This window comes from Caretta caretta, chromosome 5 (genome assembly GCF_965140235.1).
Source record: "Caretta caretta isolate rCarCar2 chromosome 5, rCarCar1.hap1, whole genome shotgun sequence".
In the NCBI taxonomy this organism is placed as follows: Eukaryota; Metazoa; Chordata; order Testudines; family Cheloniidae; genus Caretta; species Caretta caretta.
Window position 1 is genome coordinate 134602546 of NC_134210.1, and position 14895 is coordinate 134617440.

General features: G+C 41.4%; 1 protein-coding gene across 9 annotated transcripts in view; it reads left to right on the plus strand.

The window, feature by feature from the left end:
- ZNF462 (zinc finger protein 462) overlaps positions 1-14895 on the plus strand; it is a 108053-nt gene that overhangs the window by 68532 nt on the left and 24626 nt on the right. Inside the window, exon 8 of one of the 9 annotated variants that reach the window (XM_048851938.2) lies at positions 8771-8943. The exons of the other annotated variants lie outside the window; for them this stretch is intronic. Coding sequence (XP_048707895.2) covers positions 8771-8943 — 173 coding nt within the window. The remainder of the gene's footprint in view (positions 1-8770; positions 8944-14895) is intronic. 9 annotated transcript variants of the gene reach the window in all.

Below are 14895 nucleotides of genomic sequence, written 5' to 3' on the forward strand. Positions count from 1 at the left end.
CTTCAGATTTCAAAACTCAGTCGTTTTAGCAAGGTTCTACTAATGATGAAGGTATCAAGAGATGAGCAGAGTCAATGTTACGGGCTTTGGAGGGATGATGCATTTGCTTTCTATTGCTCACACTCAGAGCTCCAAGTCTTGATTACAGGAGCAAGGCATGAATTGCAGTTATCCTCTGTCACCTGTTACGTTTGCAGTATTGTAGCCTTTTTATTTTTAAAGAGGAGTACATATTAGTTAAAGGGTTCTGGTTAAAAAGTTTTAGGTACACTGAAACACACCCATTATCAGAGGAGGTCTCTGTTAAACAGTCCAGATTTGTATTGAGACCAGAGGCCAAGACAGAATTTGTCCCAAATAGCTTGATCGTCTTTAAACTAGGTTAATAGTTAAATGACTTTGAAAATAATAAAAGCCACCAGCAGCCAATTAGAAGAGCATAGGTGAAGTAATAATCATATGAACATTCTCAGTATCACTTGGGAAAGGAATAACATGCTTTTAGTAATTGTCGTGACATTGTGGAGTTGGTTACAGACCAAATTGATGATTGCTATGCTTTTGATATGGTTCATTTTGGATTTTTAGAAGGGGCTGAATAGAGTTCTGTGTAACTCAGACCTGTAAGCTGCAGGTGATACGTGGAATAGATAAACAATTGGTCAGAATAATGGAAAGGAGGCAGTACATGTGAAAGGTGCTATTATGCCCCACTGGGGGAAGTATTAAGTGGGGTTCGCACAACACACAGTAGTTGGACCTCCACTGTTCTAACATATATAAATAACCTTCCCCTGGGCTGGCTATAATCTAGTTAATTTGCTGATGACACAAAATTGGATCAGAGTGAGAGTAAGTGGCAAACATGGATATTATATCAAATGAATTTGAACTTGTTTCATGAATCAGTAGCTATATGGCAACAAAGTACAGTTGAAAGCTTATAAATCAGGCCTATTTACTATGCACGTGCATTAAAATGAATGGAACAGAACTAGAGCAGGATGGCTTGAAAGAGAGGTGGGAGTGGAGAATGTGGAGCCTGAAAGAATACATTAAAGAAGGGGGGCAGGAGAGGTGCACAACCAAAATGGCGAAATGCACATTTGTCACAGCCTTGCTGGAATAAAATGGTTCTGTGGCAAGCGCCCAGTAGAAATTTTACCTCCAGGTCAGGCAGAATTTGTTTCCCAAGGCACCACTTTTAAAGGTCCAAAGAAACACATTTAGGCTGGTCCATGCATTACAAGGCATGAAGGAATTTAAATCTGTATGGCTCATTTATTTTAGCTTTTTATTGGGAGCAATGAGCACAGCTTTACAGTGTATGTCCTGGAGCCGAGATGTTTGAGTAAGAGTAGACTTCGAGGGCACTTTTGGTGGTCTGGTCCTTGTTGGCTCTGTTGTCAGTAAAAAGAAGAATCATAGAAATGCTATAATGCTCATATAAACTGGTCCAGGTAAGCAGTAAGCAGTTGTTTGGAGGTCTGTGGTGAAATAACCTGATGGACTGTGTTGGCGGTGAGGTGAAGGCCTAAACAGGCATAGAAGCAGAACTGCCCTCTCAATTCCAAGAGGGGTAGGCCCTGCAGGTCAATATTGAATCTTATTAGTGAGACAACATGGGAAGCTGATCCTATTTATACCATACCTGGTTTGTGGAAGGGGGACTTCTACATGTGCACAGTATTTCTGGCGTAGAAGGTGACTGTCGCCATGGTATCAGGTGCTCCTTAGATGGGAATCGGTACATTCTGTAAGCACAAAATTCTCTCCCCCGCACAAACTATTTATTTATTAGGAAGTTTTAACAGCTTGCCATGTAAATATCATAAACAAAACAATAATCATTACAACACTGAGCTTTTGTTTAGAGAAACATTATACAGCAGTATGATCATCAGAGCTCTCTCTTTAATAGGGTTTTACCATGTTAGTGAGCATCTTTACACTACCCCCAACATATCAGTGATTTTATTAAACTGAGTGACATCTCTGAATACACACATTGACCAAACTAGGCATGTCTGTCTAATGTTAATAAAAAATTGGACGGGAAGCACCAAATTCTTTTGAAAAACAAAAATGAAAGGCCTGTGTAAATATTGGACATTAAAGTGCAGTCTTGTGTGTAGCATGATCCCTTGTAGTCTGTTGCTGTTTTAAACAATAATAATCCAGATAAAGGGCCAAATCCACAGCTGTTACACTGCTGAGCTTCAGTGGAGCTATGCTGCTTTCCACCTTTCCTTCTGGTTGTTATGAATTAGAAAGTCAGGTCTTGGCTGGCGTTGTGGAATGGATAGTGACTGGCATGCTTGTGAAATGATGATATCACAAGAATAAGGAGACTCAAAACTAAGCATTTGAGAGTTTGTTTTTGTGTTTTGTCAAACCGTTTTTGTGTTTTTGGTGGGTTTCTTCAAATCTCTGTTTCACTTCCAAGTCTAAAGAGCAGGTTGGAGAAAGGATGTCTTTGGCTCTGTCTCTAGTAAGGCAATCCACACTAGTTCGTTACACCAGCACAAACTCGTAATGTAGACACACCACTCTGGTGCAAAGTGGGGCTTTACAGCTGTGCAGCTTAATCCAGTAATACACAGAAATAAATTACACTGGTTTATCTATAACAGTGCAAATTTCCTTACTGTAGGCAGGGCCTGAGTTATAGATTAATTACCCCTTCTTTCAGGGTGAGAGGTCATACTACACATGCTCTGAGATCCTCCAGCAAAACTAGGGAAAGCCTGATTGGACTTTCCAAGGCAGTACCACACCCTGCTTCATCCCTTTTAAAGATGGGAGGAAGCATAAATCTTTCAGTTTCCCTGCAAGTAATTACACTAGGCCGGGACTTAAGTGTTTGCAGGACTGAGCCAGAAAATCATAGAATCATAGAATATCAGGGTTGGAAGGGACCTCAGGAGGTCATCTAGTCCAACCCCCTGCTCAAAGCAGGACCGATCCCCAATTAAATCATCCCAGCCAGGGCTTTGTCAAGCCTGACCTTAAAAACTTCTAAGGAAGGAGATTCCACCACCTCCCTAGGTAACGCATTCCAGTGTTTCACCACCCTCCTAGTGAAAAAGTTTTTCCTAATATCCAACCTAAACCTCCCCCACTGCAACTTGGGACCATTATTCCTTGATCTGTCATCTGCTACCACTGAGAACAGTCTAGATCCATCCTCTTTGGAACCTCCTTTCAGGTAGTTGAAAGCAGCTATCAAATCCCCCCTCATTCTTCTCTTCCGCAGGCTAAACATCCCCAGTTCCCTCAGCCTCTCCTCAGAAGTCATGTGTTCCAGTCCCCTAATCATTTTTGTTGCCCTCCGCTGAACTCTTTCCAATTTTTCCACATCCTTCTTGTAGTGTGGGGCCCAAAACTGGACACAGTACTCCAGATGAGGCCTCACCAGTGTTGAATAGAGGGGAACGATCATGTCCCTCGATCCGCTGGCAGTGCCCCTACTTATACATCCCAAAATGCCATTGGCCTTCTTGGCAACAAGGGCACACTGTTGACTCATATCCAGCTTCTCGTCCACTGTAACCCCTAGGTCCTTTTCTGCAGAACTCTTGCCGAGCCATTCGGTCCCTAGTCTGTAGCGGTGCATGGGATTCTTCCGTCCTAAGTGCAGGACTCTGCACTTGTCCTTGTTGAACCTCATCAGATTGCTTTTGGCCCAATCCTCTAATTTGTCTAGGTTGCTTTATATCCTATCCCTACCCTCCAGCGTATCTACCTCTCCTCCCAGTTTAGTGTCATCTGCAAACTTGCTGAGGGTGCAATCCACACCATCCTCCAGATCATTTATGAAGATATTGAACAAAACTGGCCCAAGGACCGACCCTTGGGGCACTCCACTTAATACCAGCTGCCAACTAGACATGGAGCCATTGATCACTACCCGTTAAGCCCGACAATCTAGCCAGCTTTCTATCCACCTTATAGTCCATTCATCCAGCCCATACTTCTTTAAGTTGCTGGCAAGAATACTGTGGGAGACGGTGTCAAAAGCTTTACTAAAGTCAAGGAACAACACGTCCACTGCTTTCCCTTCATCCACAGAGCCAGTTATCTTGTCATAGAAGGCAATTAGATTAGTCAAGCATGACTTGGCCTTGGTGAATCCATGCTGACTGTTCCTGATCACTTTCCTCTCCTCTAAGTGCTTCAGAACTGATTCCTTGAGGACCTGCTCCATGATTTTTCCAGGGACTGAGGTGAGGCTGACTAGGTTGTAGTTCCCCGGATCCTCCTTCTTTTTTTTTTAAAGATGGGCACTACATTAGCCTTTTTCCAGTTGTCCAGGACTTCCCTGGATTGCCATGAGTTTTCAAAGATAATGGCCAATGGCTCTGCAATCACATCCGCCAGCTCTTTTAGCACTCTCAGATGCAACACATCCGGCCTCATGGACTTGTGCTCGTCCAGCTTTTCTAAATAGTCCCGAACCACTTCTTTCTCCACAGAGGGCTTGTCGTCTCCTCCCCATGCTGTGCTGCCCAGTGCAGCAGTCTGGGAGCTGCCTCGATGCCTTCATCCTCCCCAAGAGAAGCTTCTGAGACCTGTAAATCGGGCTGTCTTCCATGCAAGTTCCAGTCCTAAACAAATATATTTAGAAGTTGAAGGCAATGTTATTTCAATTTAAGAAGAAGAGAGACAGAGAAGTACATGAGTGGGTCCTGTAACATTTAAAACCCATTAAAAAATACCCAACAGCTTAATAAATGGGTTGGCATTTGTATTATTATTTCATGCACATTGTACTTAAAAGCAAAGTCAGCATGGCTGCTCACCTGTGCTCATTTTGAGTGATACTTATTTTTTTGAATAGCCGGATTGGTTTTTGGTGGGACTGCGGAGAAAGGTAGGAGTAAGGATGGCAGAATCTGGAGATACCCTTTGGAAGCAATACAATGCACTTTACGCACACTCCTGCGACTCAGTGGCCATTCCCTTCCCTCCACGCATGCCAAGAAAAATATTTGCCCCTCATAAATACAGGCACACATTACAGAATACGTACAGAGTCAGTAATGTTCAAAACAGAAGCTTTTTTGAGTTTTACTTTATGGTATGCATGAGTGTGCTCACTTCTTTTTTTTTTTTTAAAGCAGCAACTCAAAACAGACCCAACACCTCAGTTTCCAAAAAAAAAAAAAAAAAAAAAGGCAGATGCAATGATAATTAAATTCACTAAGCAGCAATATCTGAGCTCCGTCATTGTCCAAAGCACCCAATCCCATGTATTCCAGCTCTTTTTGAACTTTGTTATTTTCCCTTTGATAAAGGCCATAGCCTCATCTGGAGACTGAAATATAAAGACATGTCTGTCTTGATTCACCGGAGCCTGGCTGCGCATAGAACTGCTCAGCTGAGTCCCTTCTTTTAAGCTGTTGCCTGAAAGGTGCAAATCTGTGGGTTTTTTTGTTTGTTTGTTTTTGTTTTCCCCTCCCATCCCCTTTTCAGAAGTGATGCTGCGTAGTCAGGAAAAATACGTATCTCATGTGCTTTGACATCTGAAATCCCCATGGGCTCAGAGGGCCTTCCAAATATTGATTAGAGTGAGTTGTCGTGGCACCAGAACCACACAAGAAGCCTGGCAAGGAGAGGGGTTCTCAGAAGACCAGCAAGACAAGAACAGATCCATTGAGCTGCACAAAGCTAGTGATCCACTTTTCCCACAAAAAACAACAACAACTTGTCCGGGCAGATCTTTCAGCATACTCAGAGACTTCAGCTGTCCCTTGTTTTTTTGCGTAGGCCTTAATTTCTAGCTCATCTTTTATCTTTTAGGTGCAGTGTTGTCCTCCTTCAAAGTGTTTTAATAGTCTCCTATGCAGAGGTCTCTAAACTGATCCCTCCTAAGGCCAGTCCTTTAATTTTCACTTTAGTTATTTCTCTAATTTTATTTGTTTGTTTGTTTTGCTCGTAGCAGCTAGTGCTTTTTGGACATCACAGCCTTTTTCATCCACACTTGTAGGTCTGTTCCACTGCTAAGTTTCAGCAGACTAATATCAGAGTATATTTCATAGGAACATTGTTGCTGTGGGAACATGGAAGTATCCTTTTCACTGCATGGGCCTCACAGGTTTTGAAAGAAACCCTTTGAAGTTGGCAGTCCTTTATTTGGCTTCCGTTTGATTGGGAAGGCACAGAACCAGCGAGGACAAAAGTGCAAGTTCAAACAAAGCTTAAGGCATAATTGCTTAAATTGCAAGGCGAGTTGGATGTGCAACTGCACAGAATATCTTTGGTGATCAGATAACATGGTGTGATGAACATGCCGTTAAAACAAGTGGATGTCACCATGTGCACACCCACAGTCACATTTGATAGGTATATCTGCACACTTGATACTGAACTCTTACGGGTTTTTTGTGTGTATATTTGTGCTGATTTCAGTGAAAGTGTGAGTCGAAACAGTTACTGCCCTGGCACAGTAAAAGACAGTCAGTTGTTACTAACTTAGGTCCCAGTTCAAGAAAGCACTTAAGCATGTCCTTAACTTTATAGACACACAGTGGGCATATTGAACTCTAGGAAAGACATTCCAGTACATGAAGTTAAGCATATGCATAATTCTTTGGTCAGGTCCTTAATTTTGCTGGTTTAGTGTTTGGCTTTTTTTCATCAAAAAAAAAAACACTTTGGTTTGATTAATACTCTCCTAAAATTTATTCTTTTTAAAGCAAAACGCTTTGCATTTATTTAGAGTAGAGAAACTCCTAAAATGGAGAATTTGCTTATGATTTTTCTTTTCTTTTTGTCTTTGCATTATTATAACTTAAAGATGTCCAGATAGACTTAAAAGAGCAAAGCAAAAACTTGGAAGGCTGAAACTCAACAGAAATATAAAAATATTTTTTTCTTAATGGTTTCTTGCAAAGCTCTGGTCTTACATCACATGTTGACTACCAAGTCAGAAACCACTGAAAACAGTGGTTTAGTGGCTTGATTAAGATTTACAGACCTTCTGATAAAGGGCACTGCTGCAGTGTAAAACTCCTTTATGCATTTTTATATTTTATACCCAACCCAAAATTTGAATGAAAAATTGTGTGGCTAATGTATTGCATGACGATTCTGAAAGGAAGTTAGCCTGGAGACTTAATATTTTTCAGGGTGGTGACATGTGAAATTGTATATGCAAACCTGAGGTGGTCACAGGAAGCTATTTCCCCAGTAAAATTGGTTGAGGGTTTTTTGTTTTTTTAATTATTTTTAAACTAATGCTCTGTGGTTCACTTTAAGCCAGCAAGTGCATTTTGACCGTATTATACAGCTTTGTAAAGTACACAAGAGGGACACATCTTAATCACCTTTCAGAGAGCGAGAGAGAGAGAGAAGCTGAAGGGGGAAAAGTAGTCAAAAGATATGGAGAATGACAGTGATTGTTTAAAAATAAAACACTTCACTTCCACTATCACTTTAAAAAACCAAACAAACAAACCTGAAAATAGCGAAGGTGCAGTTTTCAAAATCATTCGGCATTGGTCTAACTTTGCTACCATTGAAGTTAATGAGAGTTTGCTCTGAGCCGCTGCCACACTCTCTCAATGCTGCCTGTGTTTGATGATGGCCCAAAATCCAGTACAAGTGATGCCAGTGCTAGAATTCCGATTAGCGCAAAGTCTTTGTATCTATTTGCTGGACTCAGGCCGCATGGGAAAGCGTGGCTCCAGTATGTCAGCCCCCTGTGTTAGGGCTAGGGTTGCCAACTTGGTAATATTTAAAAACCGGACACTCCAGCAGGAGTACCAGAACCTCCCCGGCCCCGCCTTTTCCCTCCCAAGGCGCCCCCCCCTCCATTTGCTCCTCTTCCCTCTCCACCCCCTGTTGCTCGCTGCTTTTCCCCTCTTTCCCCCCTTTTTCTTCCCCTCTGCTCAGGTTGGGAGGGACTCAAGTACGGAGCTGGGGCAGCTGCCCAATGCAGGTAGGAGGCGGCCCCGGTTGAATCGGGGCTGGTGCGGGTGATCACCCGGTGCCTCTCCGCCTTCTCCACCTGCATTAACCAGCCTTTTGGTGTTCGGTCAGTAGATCTGACCAGACGCTGTCAGGTCCCCTTTGCGACTGGACTTTCCAGTCGAAAACCAGACACCTGGCCACCTTAGTTCGGGCCCTTCATTATTGCTCCTTTGTACTGCTCTAGCACCTTCCATCAAAGGATCTCACGGAACTTTGTAAAGGATGGTCAGCTTTATGTCCATTTGATGTATGAGGACATAGGTGCACAGAGGTTCATATCAACACTTTTGTGCCTTGGTGCCTAAAGTTTTGGCACCTACATACTTATTTAGGCATCTGAATATGTAGTTTGATTCTTCAAGTGTCAGTGAGATTTTAGCACTGAAATGTGGCACTTGTGTTTGAAAATATTGACCGAAGTGGCTTGACTAAGGTTGCACAACAAATCACGGCAAAGTCGGGAATAGAATCTGCATCTCCTGATATTCAATCTATTGACAGTAACCTTGTGTGGGGATCAAGGTGTGGATGGTCAGAACTGGTGGTCAGAGCCAGAGTTAGACACTAGGAACCAAAGCCAGAGCTGGAGTTGGAATTAGGATCACACCAAGGGTAGAGACTGGAATCAGGGTCAGTATTTATGCCAAAAGTTAAGTCGGAATCAGCCATGCCAAGGATCAATTCGGACCCAGGGAACAGTGCCTGTGGTCAAGCCAGAGTCATAGCCCAGTACAGCATCAGGTCAGGAGTTCACTCAGTTGCTCAGACAACTTCCTGTTCCTCTTTCTGGTTTTAGAATTGCACCCAGACCAATCGGAGGGGCTGGACATCAGGCCAATCAATGGGGCTGGACACCCGGCCAATTGGTGGAGCTGGACATCTGCTCCAATCAGAAGCTCTGTGGGCAGAGTCTCTGGTGGGCCAGAGTTCTCCAGAACCAGCATGGGAGGGGACTGGCAGAACTGTCAGGTAACAGTTGTGGTCTGGACACTTCTTGGCAACCTGTGGGCCCAAATTCAAGACCTGTGATCCTTCACACCTTGCCCAGCTGTTCACTGTTAATCTTGATATTCTCCAGAGCAAGTTTAGTCAGAGTAACAGGAGTTGCCAGACTGGATCGGACTGGGTGTCCATCTAGTCCAGAGGAAGGTGCAAGAAATCATGTAACTGGAACTTAAGGACCTGCTTTTGGGAGAAGTTTCTTTCTAACACCCAATAGTTAGACAATGTCCTAAACCTTGAAACACATGGCTTAAATGTAGGAAATGCAATTCAATGACTGCAGTTTGTGTATATGTGTTTGTACATACACACACACACAAATGCACATAGATCCAGAACAATGAAGAAACATTTAAATACTTTGTGTTTGATGATCATGCTTATTAAACAGGAAGGGAATCACAGAGCAGAATAAAATAAGTCTGAGATGGTTACAAGTTCATAAGACACAGCTCAGCCCTTTATGCTTGGAATGAGGAATAAATGGTAGATGGAAAATTTACATAAATTAAGAAACTAACCATTACTGATCACGCCCAATTGTTGAATGGTTAAATCTGTGTCTCACTAGATCTACCTCGTGTCTAACCTCTCTGCTTTGCTTTTTCCATCTAGTCCTAAGCGGCACACTTCATCCCTTGGGTAACTTCATTTGTCGCACTGGAGCTGCACCATGAATGCAGTTGGCTTAGAAATAAATGGACAACTTTTATTTTAAAATCTTTGGCGATAGTGTGTGTATTGAGATCTGACATTTGAAATACAAATACGTTTTGTTTATTTCCAAGTCCTATTCCATGTTTAGACTGTGGAATTTTTATCACTTGAATAAATACATGGTTGAAACCTGACCTGTGTATTGAACTGTTAAGCCAGTACATCCAGGTGGCAGCATACTCCTAGCCTACTGCAGTGCTCAGACTTTAACCAGCAGTCTCTGACTAAACATAGATGCCATACTTTCAAGCAGGTCATTCAAATGTGTAAAGTTATTCCGCGTGCATCAGTCCTATATAATGAGGAAAATCACAGTGAAGAAAACACATTCGACACTAGAATTCCTCTCTGGGCTGAAAAAATAGTAAGCAGGGAGCTTGTTGCAGAAAAATGTCTGGAATAACCTGCTTTTTAATGAATGGAATTGTGCTTGGCATAAAATAATAATAAACAAATGTTTGGAGGTAAAGTTAAAGGATAATAAGCTAAAAATAAAACCAAGAAAGCAGCTTGGGAGAAAGGGGGGATAAAGAAGCAACAGAATTAATGGCCCAAGACTGAATAGATACACAGAGAGCAGTGTCCTTTCCTACCTAGAATTGGTCATTCCAAATCAGCACTTTCGTAGAGCAGCGTAGGGATGCAGATAGTGCTGCTGGCCACGTTGTACCTACTCTGTGGATAAATAGAGGCCTTGAATGCCAATGTTAATAGACATTCCTGGCAATATAGGAAGCTTTGGAATAGGAGGGGACAGGAAGCTCTTTGGTTGGTCCCCTCCCTGCAGATAAAAATAATATGGTACAACTTCTTCCTCCAATTACTTTTCTCTCTTCTGAAATGTATATAGTTCCCATTGCTTTTCCTTGTAATTGATTATATAGTGTATTATTACTACTGTATACCTGATCCTGTACCCAGTGAAAAATGAATTGGAGAACTCCCATAGACTTCAATGGGAAGCAGTATGGGTCCCTCGCTGTGTAAAATAATTTTACCTTCTGAGTTTCACCTTCTAAATTCCTTTTGTTATTTTCTTCTCTAGATTAAGTGCATGTCCTTTCTAAGTGATTTTGACACGAGCACAAGGAGTTGTGCAACATCTATCCCCTCTTTGTTGCGTTCAGAATTAAGTGTGTGTCTATAACTCAAAGGAAAAAAGGAGATTAAAAGTTACAAAGGAGCATGGATATAGTCTCTCCAACCTTTTTATTTGATCAACTAAGATCCTACAGTCTGTGTATCTTTCTGGTTGCCCTCTGCTGTACCTTCTATATATCTATACTATCCTTTTTAATGTTAAAAAAAATGGCCAGAACTGATCGAAGCATTCCAAATGTGGTCTTGATACACAGTGCTGGAATAACTTCCTCCAGTCTATATTCCCCCCCCCCTTTTTTTTATGCATCCTCAAATGTCAATTGTTTTTCTCTGCTGCATAAAGCAGTGTGTGGCGGGTTTTTGTTTTCATCCCCTCAGATCTTTCTCCTGCTTATTTCTTGGCAGTGCCTAAATGTTGAGGGCCTGATTGTCATTTACACCATGGCCACTTCAGTGTTGTTCTGACAGAGTAAAGGGGCCCCTCTGTGTAAATGAGAATTAAGCCCAGTGAGTTCAATTTAAAAAAAAAATAAAAAAAAATCTGGTCATATTAAATTTCCTTGCACTCTCGGTATTTTCCACAAGCACCCATGCTTCAAGTCTGTGTTGAATCCTTCTCAGTCTTTTCACCCTCCTTCTCCTCCCCCACTATGTTTCATCTTCAGAGTGTTTCACCCTCCCACGTATTCCTGCTTCAGGTCAGTGATGTGTGGCGTCAAGTGAACAAGTGTGTGTCATCTTCGTGATCTTTGTGGAACTCCACTTCCCCACCTTCCCACTTCTCATGCTGTTGCTGCTACATGAGTAGAATATCCTCTCACCGCTCCCTAAGCTGGTCCTTGGAGTCCGGTTGAGTTTCAGTGGGATTCATATTTTGAAATCACAAAGACTCTTTTCAAAATCGCACCCTGACGTGTTTTTACTTGCTCAGTGTCTAGTATCGCATCTTGATTTGGTTTTTTTCTTAGAGGAGAAACCATTTGCTTGTATTTTTTCTTTCTCAAAAAAAAAAAATCTGACTCTTCCTTATTACAGTCTTCCCTTCGTGAATAACATTCTAGGGGCTTCCCTGTTACAGGCTGTCCAATATGTCCTCAATGCTGAAGTTGCTGTTCCTATTCTGTATTGCCTTGGATCTTTCCATGGTATCCCATTTGCTTCTTGCTTTAGTTCATCATCCCATTTTTGCCCAAAGAGGCTTTTAAATACATGTTGAAGTGTCCCAATCTCTCGCACTTTCTTTGGTCAAAACTCGAGCTGGATAAGAGCTTCTCCAACAAGAGCATCCGATGAAGTGAGCTGTAGCTCACGAAACCTCATGCTCAAATAAATTGGTTAGTCTCTAAGGTGCCACAAGTACTCCTTTTCTTTTTGCGAATACAGACTAACACGGCTGTTACTCTGAAACCTCTCCAACTTCTGATTTCTTATTTTGTTTCATTCCTCACCCTCAACCCTTCACAAGAAGATGATCGGTGACTTTGTAGTTTCTGTTCTGGTATGAATTTTACAGGGAACTAATGTCTTTATTTTTATCCATTTCTCTCTCTTTGGTCATTGATCTCTCTCTCGCTATCACTTAGAGGCTAGAGTACTCTTGTTCCTCATGTACTCAGTCTATTGCATCTCTTATGCAATATTGTATTCTCCATCTCTGACATTAATGCTAAAAGCACTGAAGCATATGTTTAATGCTAGACATGTGTAGCCCATTGACTTCAGTGTCTGAAAGACTAGGGCACTCATTTGTATATTTTTTTATTTTTAGTTTAATTGTATAATCTTCCTATTGCTTCTCTGTGCCTGATGTTTAAACATTTTGCGTTTGTATCTCTTAGCCTAAACTGGTGTTTGCTCTGATGTGTTTGTGTCTATAGACAGATCTTATATGTTAGACTTCTGTATGGTATTCCAACTTGATTTTCTTGGATTTTCAAGTACATTATAATATCCTGGGATGAAAAATTAAGTTTATTTTTCCTTCCTCAAAAATATTCTATTTTTCCTTTTGTTAAATTAAAAAAACCCAATGTTTATGCACGTTGGCGCACGTACATTAATTTGCCCAAAACTGGCTATGGAAACTTGGGAATTTTCATTCTTATCTAGTATTTACTGCACTTTTAAATATTTTTTCCTAGTATTTCTCTAATTTTTCCACAATTCCATGGTATATGTATGAAACTGTTGTTTTCTCTATTGCATCTCTTCCACTTGCTTATTTCAGATATGCTTCATTTCTTTTGGAATAAAGAAATCCTCTTGTACCTTACATATGATATTTATTGTTAATATGTTAATACAGAAGAGTTTTCTCATCCTCTTGAGTTATGGAAGTCCAGGTGTTTCCCCGTAGACTCCTGATACCATAATTTTTAACAAACTCTGTAAACAGTTAATGCCATTGCGTATGGCTGTACACATCAGGTATGGTACCATGGCAGCCAACCATGTGTTGATTTTTCCAGTGTAAAAAGCAGTAACCAGTCACAACACTGTTGTTTTTCTGTGTTGCTAGGATCTCCTAACTGGGATGGCCAATCTTACTCCTTCCTTTCGTAGGCCTCTTTAATTAGGGCATCCTGTATGCACTGGCCAAAGTGTTGCTGAAATGATCTGATTGCATATCCTCCAGGCACTTTGGGTCAAATTTTCAAAAGTGCCTGAGTTTCACTTAAAGCCTATGAGATTTAAGCTCCAAAGTGACTTAGGTGCTTTTGAAATTTTTATCCTTTGCCCGTTACTGAGTCACTACTAAGAGAGTTTCCCAGAATGCAATGGTTAAGAAACGTGGTAGGCATGGATGCACAAATATAGTTAACACAAATATAGTTAACACAAGAGTCACAGCAACTCTTCCCCATCCCACCCTCCAACTTGTACTGGATATAACCAGTTCAGATGATCACTTTGCCATGTGGTTACAAGCACACAGTTTATTTCTAGACGGGATTTTCAGAAGCAATCTTTGGTGACCAAAACTGCTCCCTTTGAAGTCAACAGTAAAACTTCTCCCTTTGAAGTCAATAGTAAAACTTCCATTGATTTCATTGAGAACAGAATTAGGTCAATGGTGAGCACTTCTGAATATAGGCAGGAACTTAGTTATCTGCTACTCTTATGGCACCACCTATGCAGTTAGCCTATTGGAAAATCTTACAGGTTACATTGCAAGTCACAATATTTCTACCGTGACCACTGTTCTTCCAAGTTTTGTTGTCTCAGTTACTACCAATTCTTCCTTCATTGGCGTGGCTACTGCTGCTCTTCTTTTTATGTCTGAACATTCTATATTTTCTCTGAATAAACTTTTGAAGTAGCATAGTATGTCTTGTATGTCTTTTGTGTAAAAATTGTTAATAAAAGCAAATCTCTTTGGGATTTGTTTGAATATTTGACTATTTCGCCCTGGTTGATTTGTTGCTTGCCAGTCGCATTTCAATGCAGTTTCCGATATCTGTGTACAGAAACGTCCCATATTTTCTTTGTCATGTTAGCCATTCTCCTGTTTTGAATTTATTTTTTAAAAATTTGCTAGTTTTTCTTGTCACATGCTCAGCCCTCATTCATGGTTGTTTTTCCTGTTATGAATCTTTCAGGGCCTCTCTTTTGGTTTTCTGTATTCCGTTATTTAATATAATTTTCTAACTGCTCCCTGTCTGCTGAATGTCTTTCTTCTTCTTCCTGGGCTTTGATGCAAACTTGGGATACCATTTTTCTTTGCTTTCTTCAAACCTGGATTGCAGATCCCTCTGTCTACTCTGGGCTGAGATTGCAAATGCCTTTTGGGAGTTTGCCCAACCCAACTTTTCCTCTGGATACAGCAAAAGGCTGGCATGTAATTTGCATCATTAGTAGGGCCCTACCAAATTCACTGTCCATTTCGGTCAATTTCATGGTCATGGGATTTTTAAAATAGTAAATTTCATGATTTCAGCTATTTAAATCTGAAATTTCACAGTGTTGAAATTGTCGGGGCCCGGGCCCAAAAAGGAGTTGTGAGGAAGGGGTGGGGTCGCAAGGTTATTGTAGAGGGGGTTGCGGTACTGTTACCCTTACTTCTGCGCAGCTGCTGGCGGTGCTGCCTCAGAGCTGGGCACC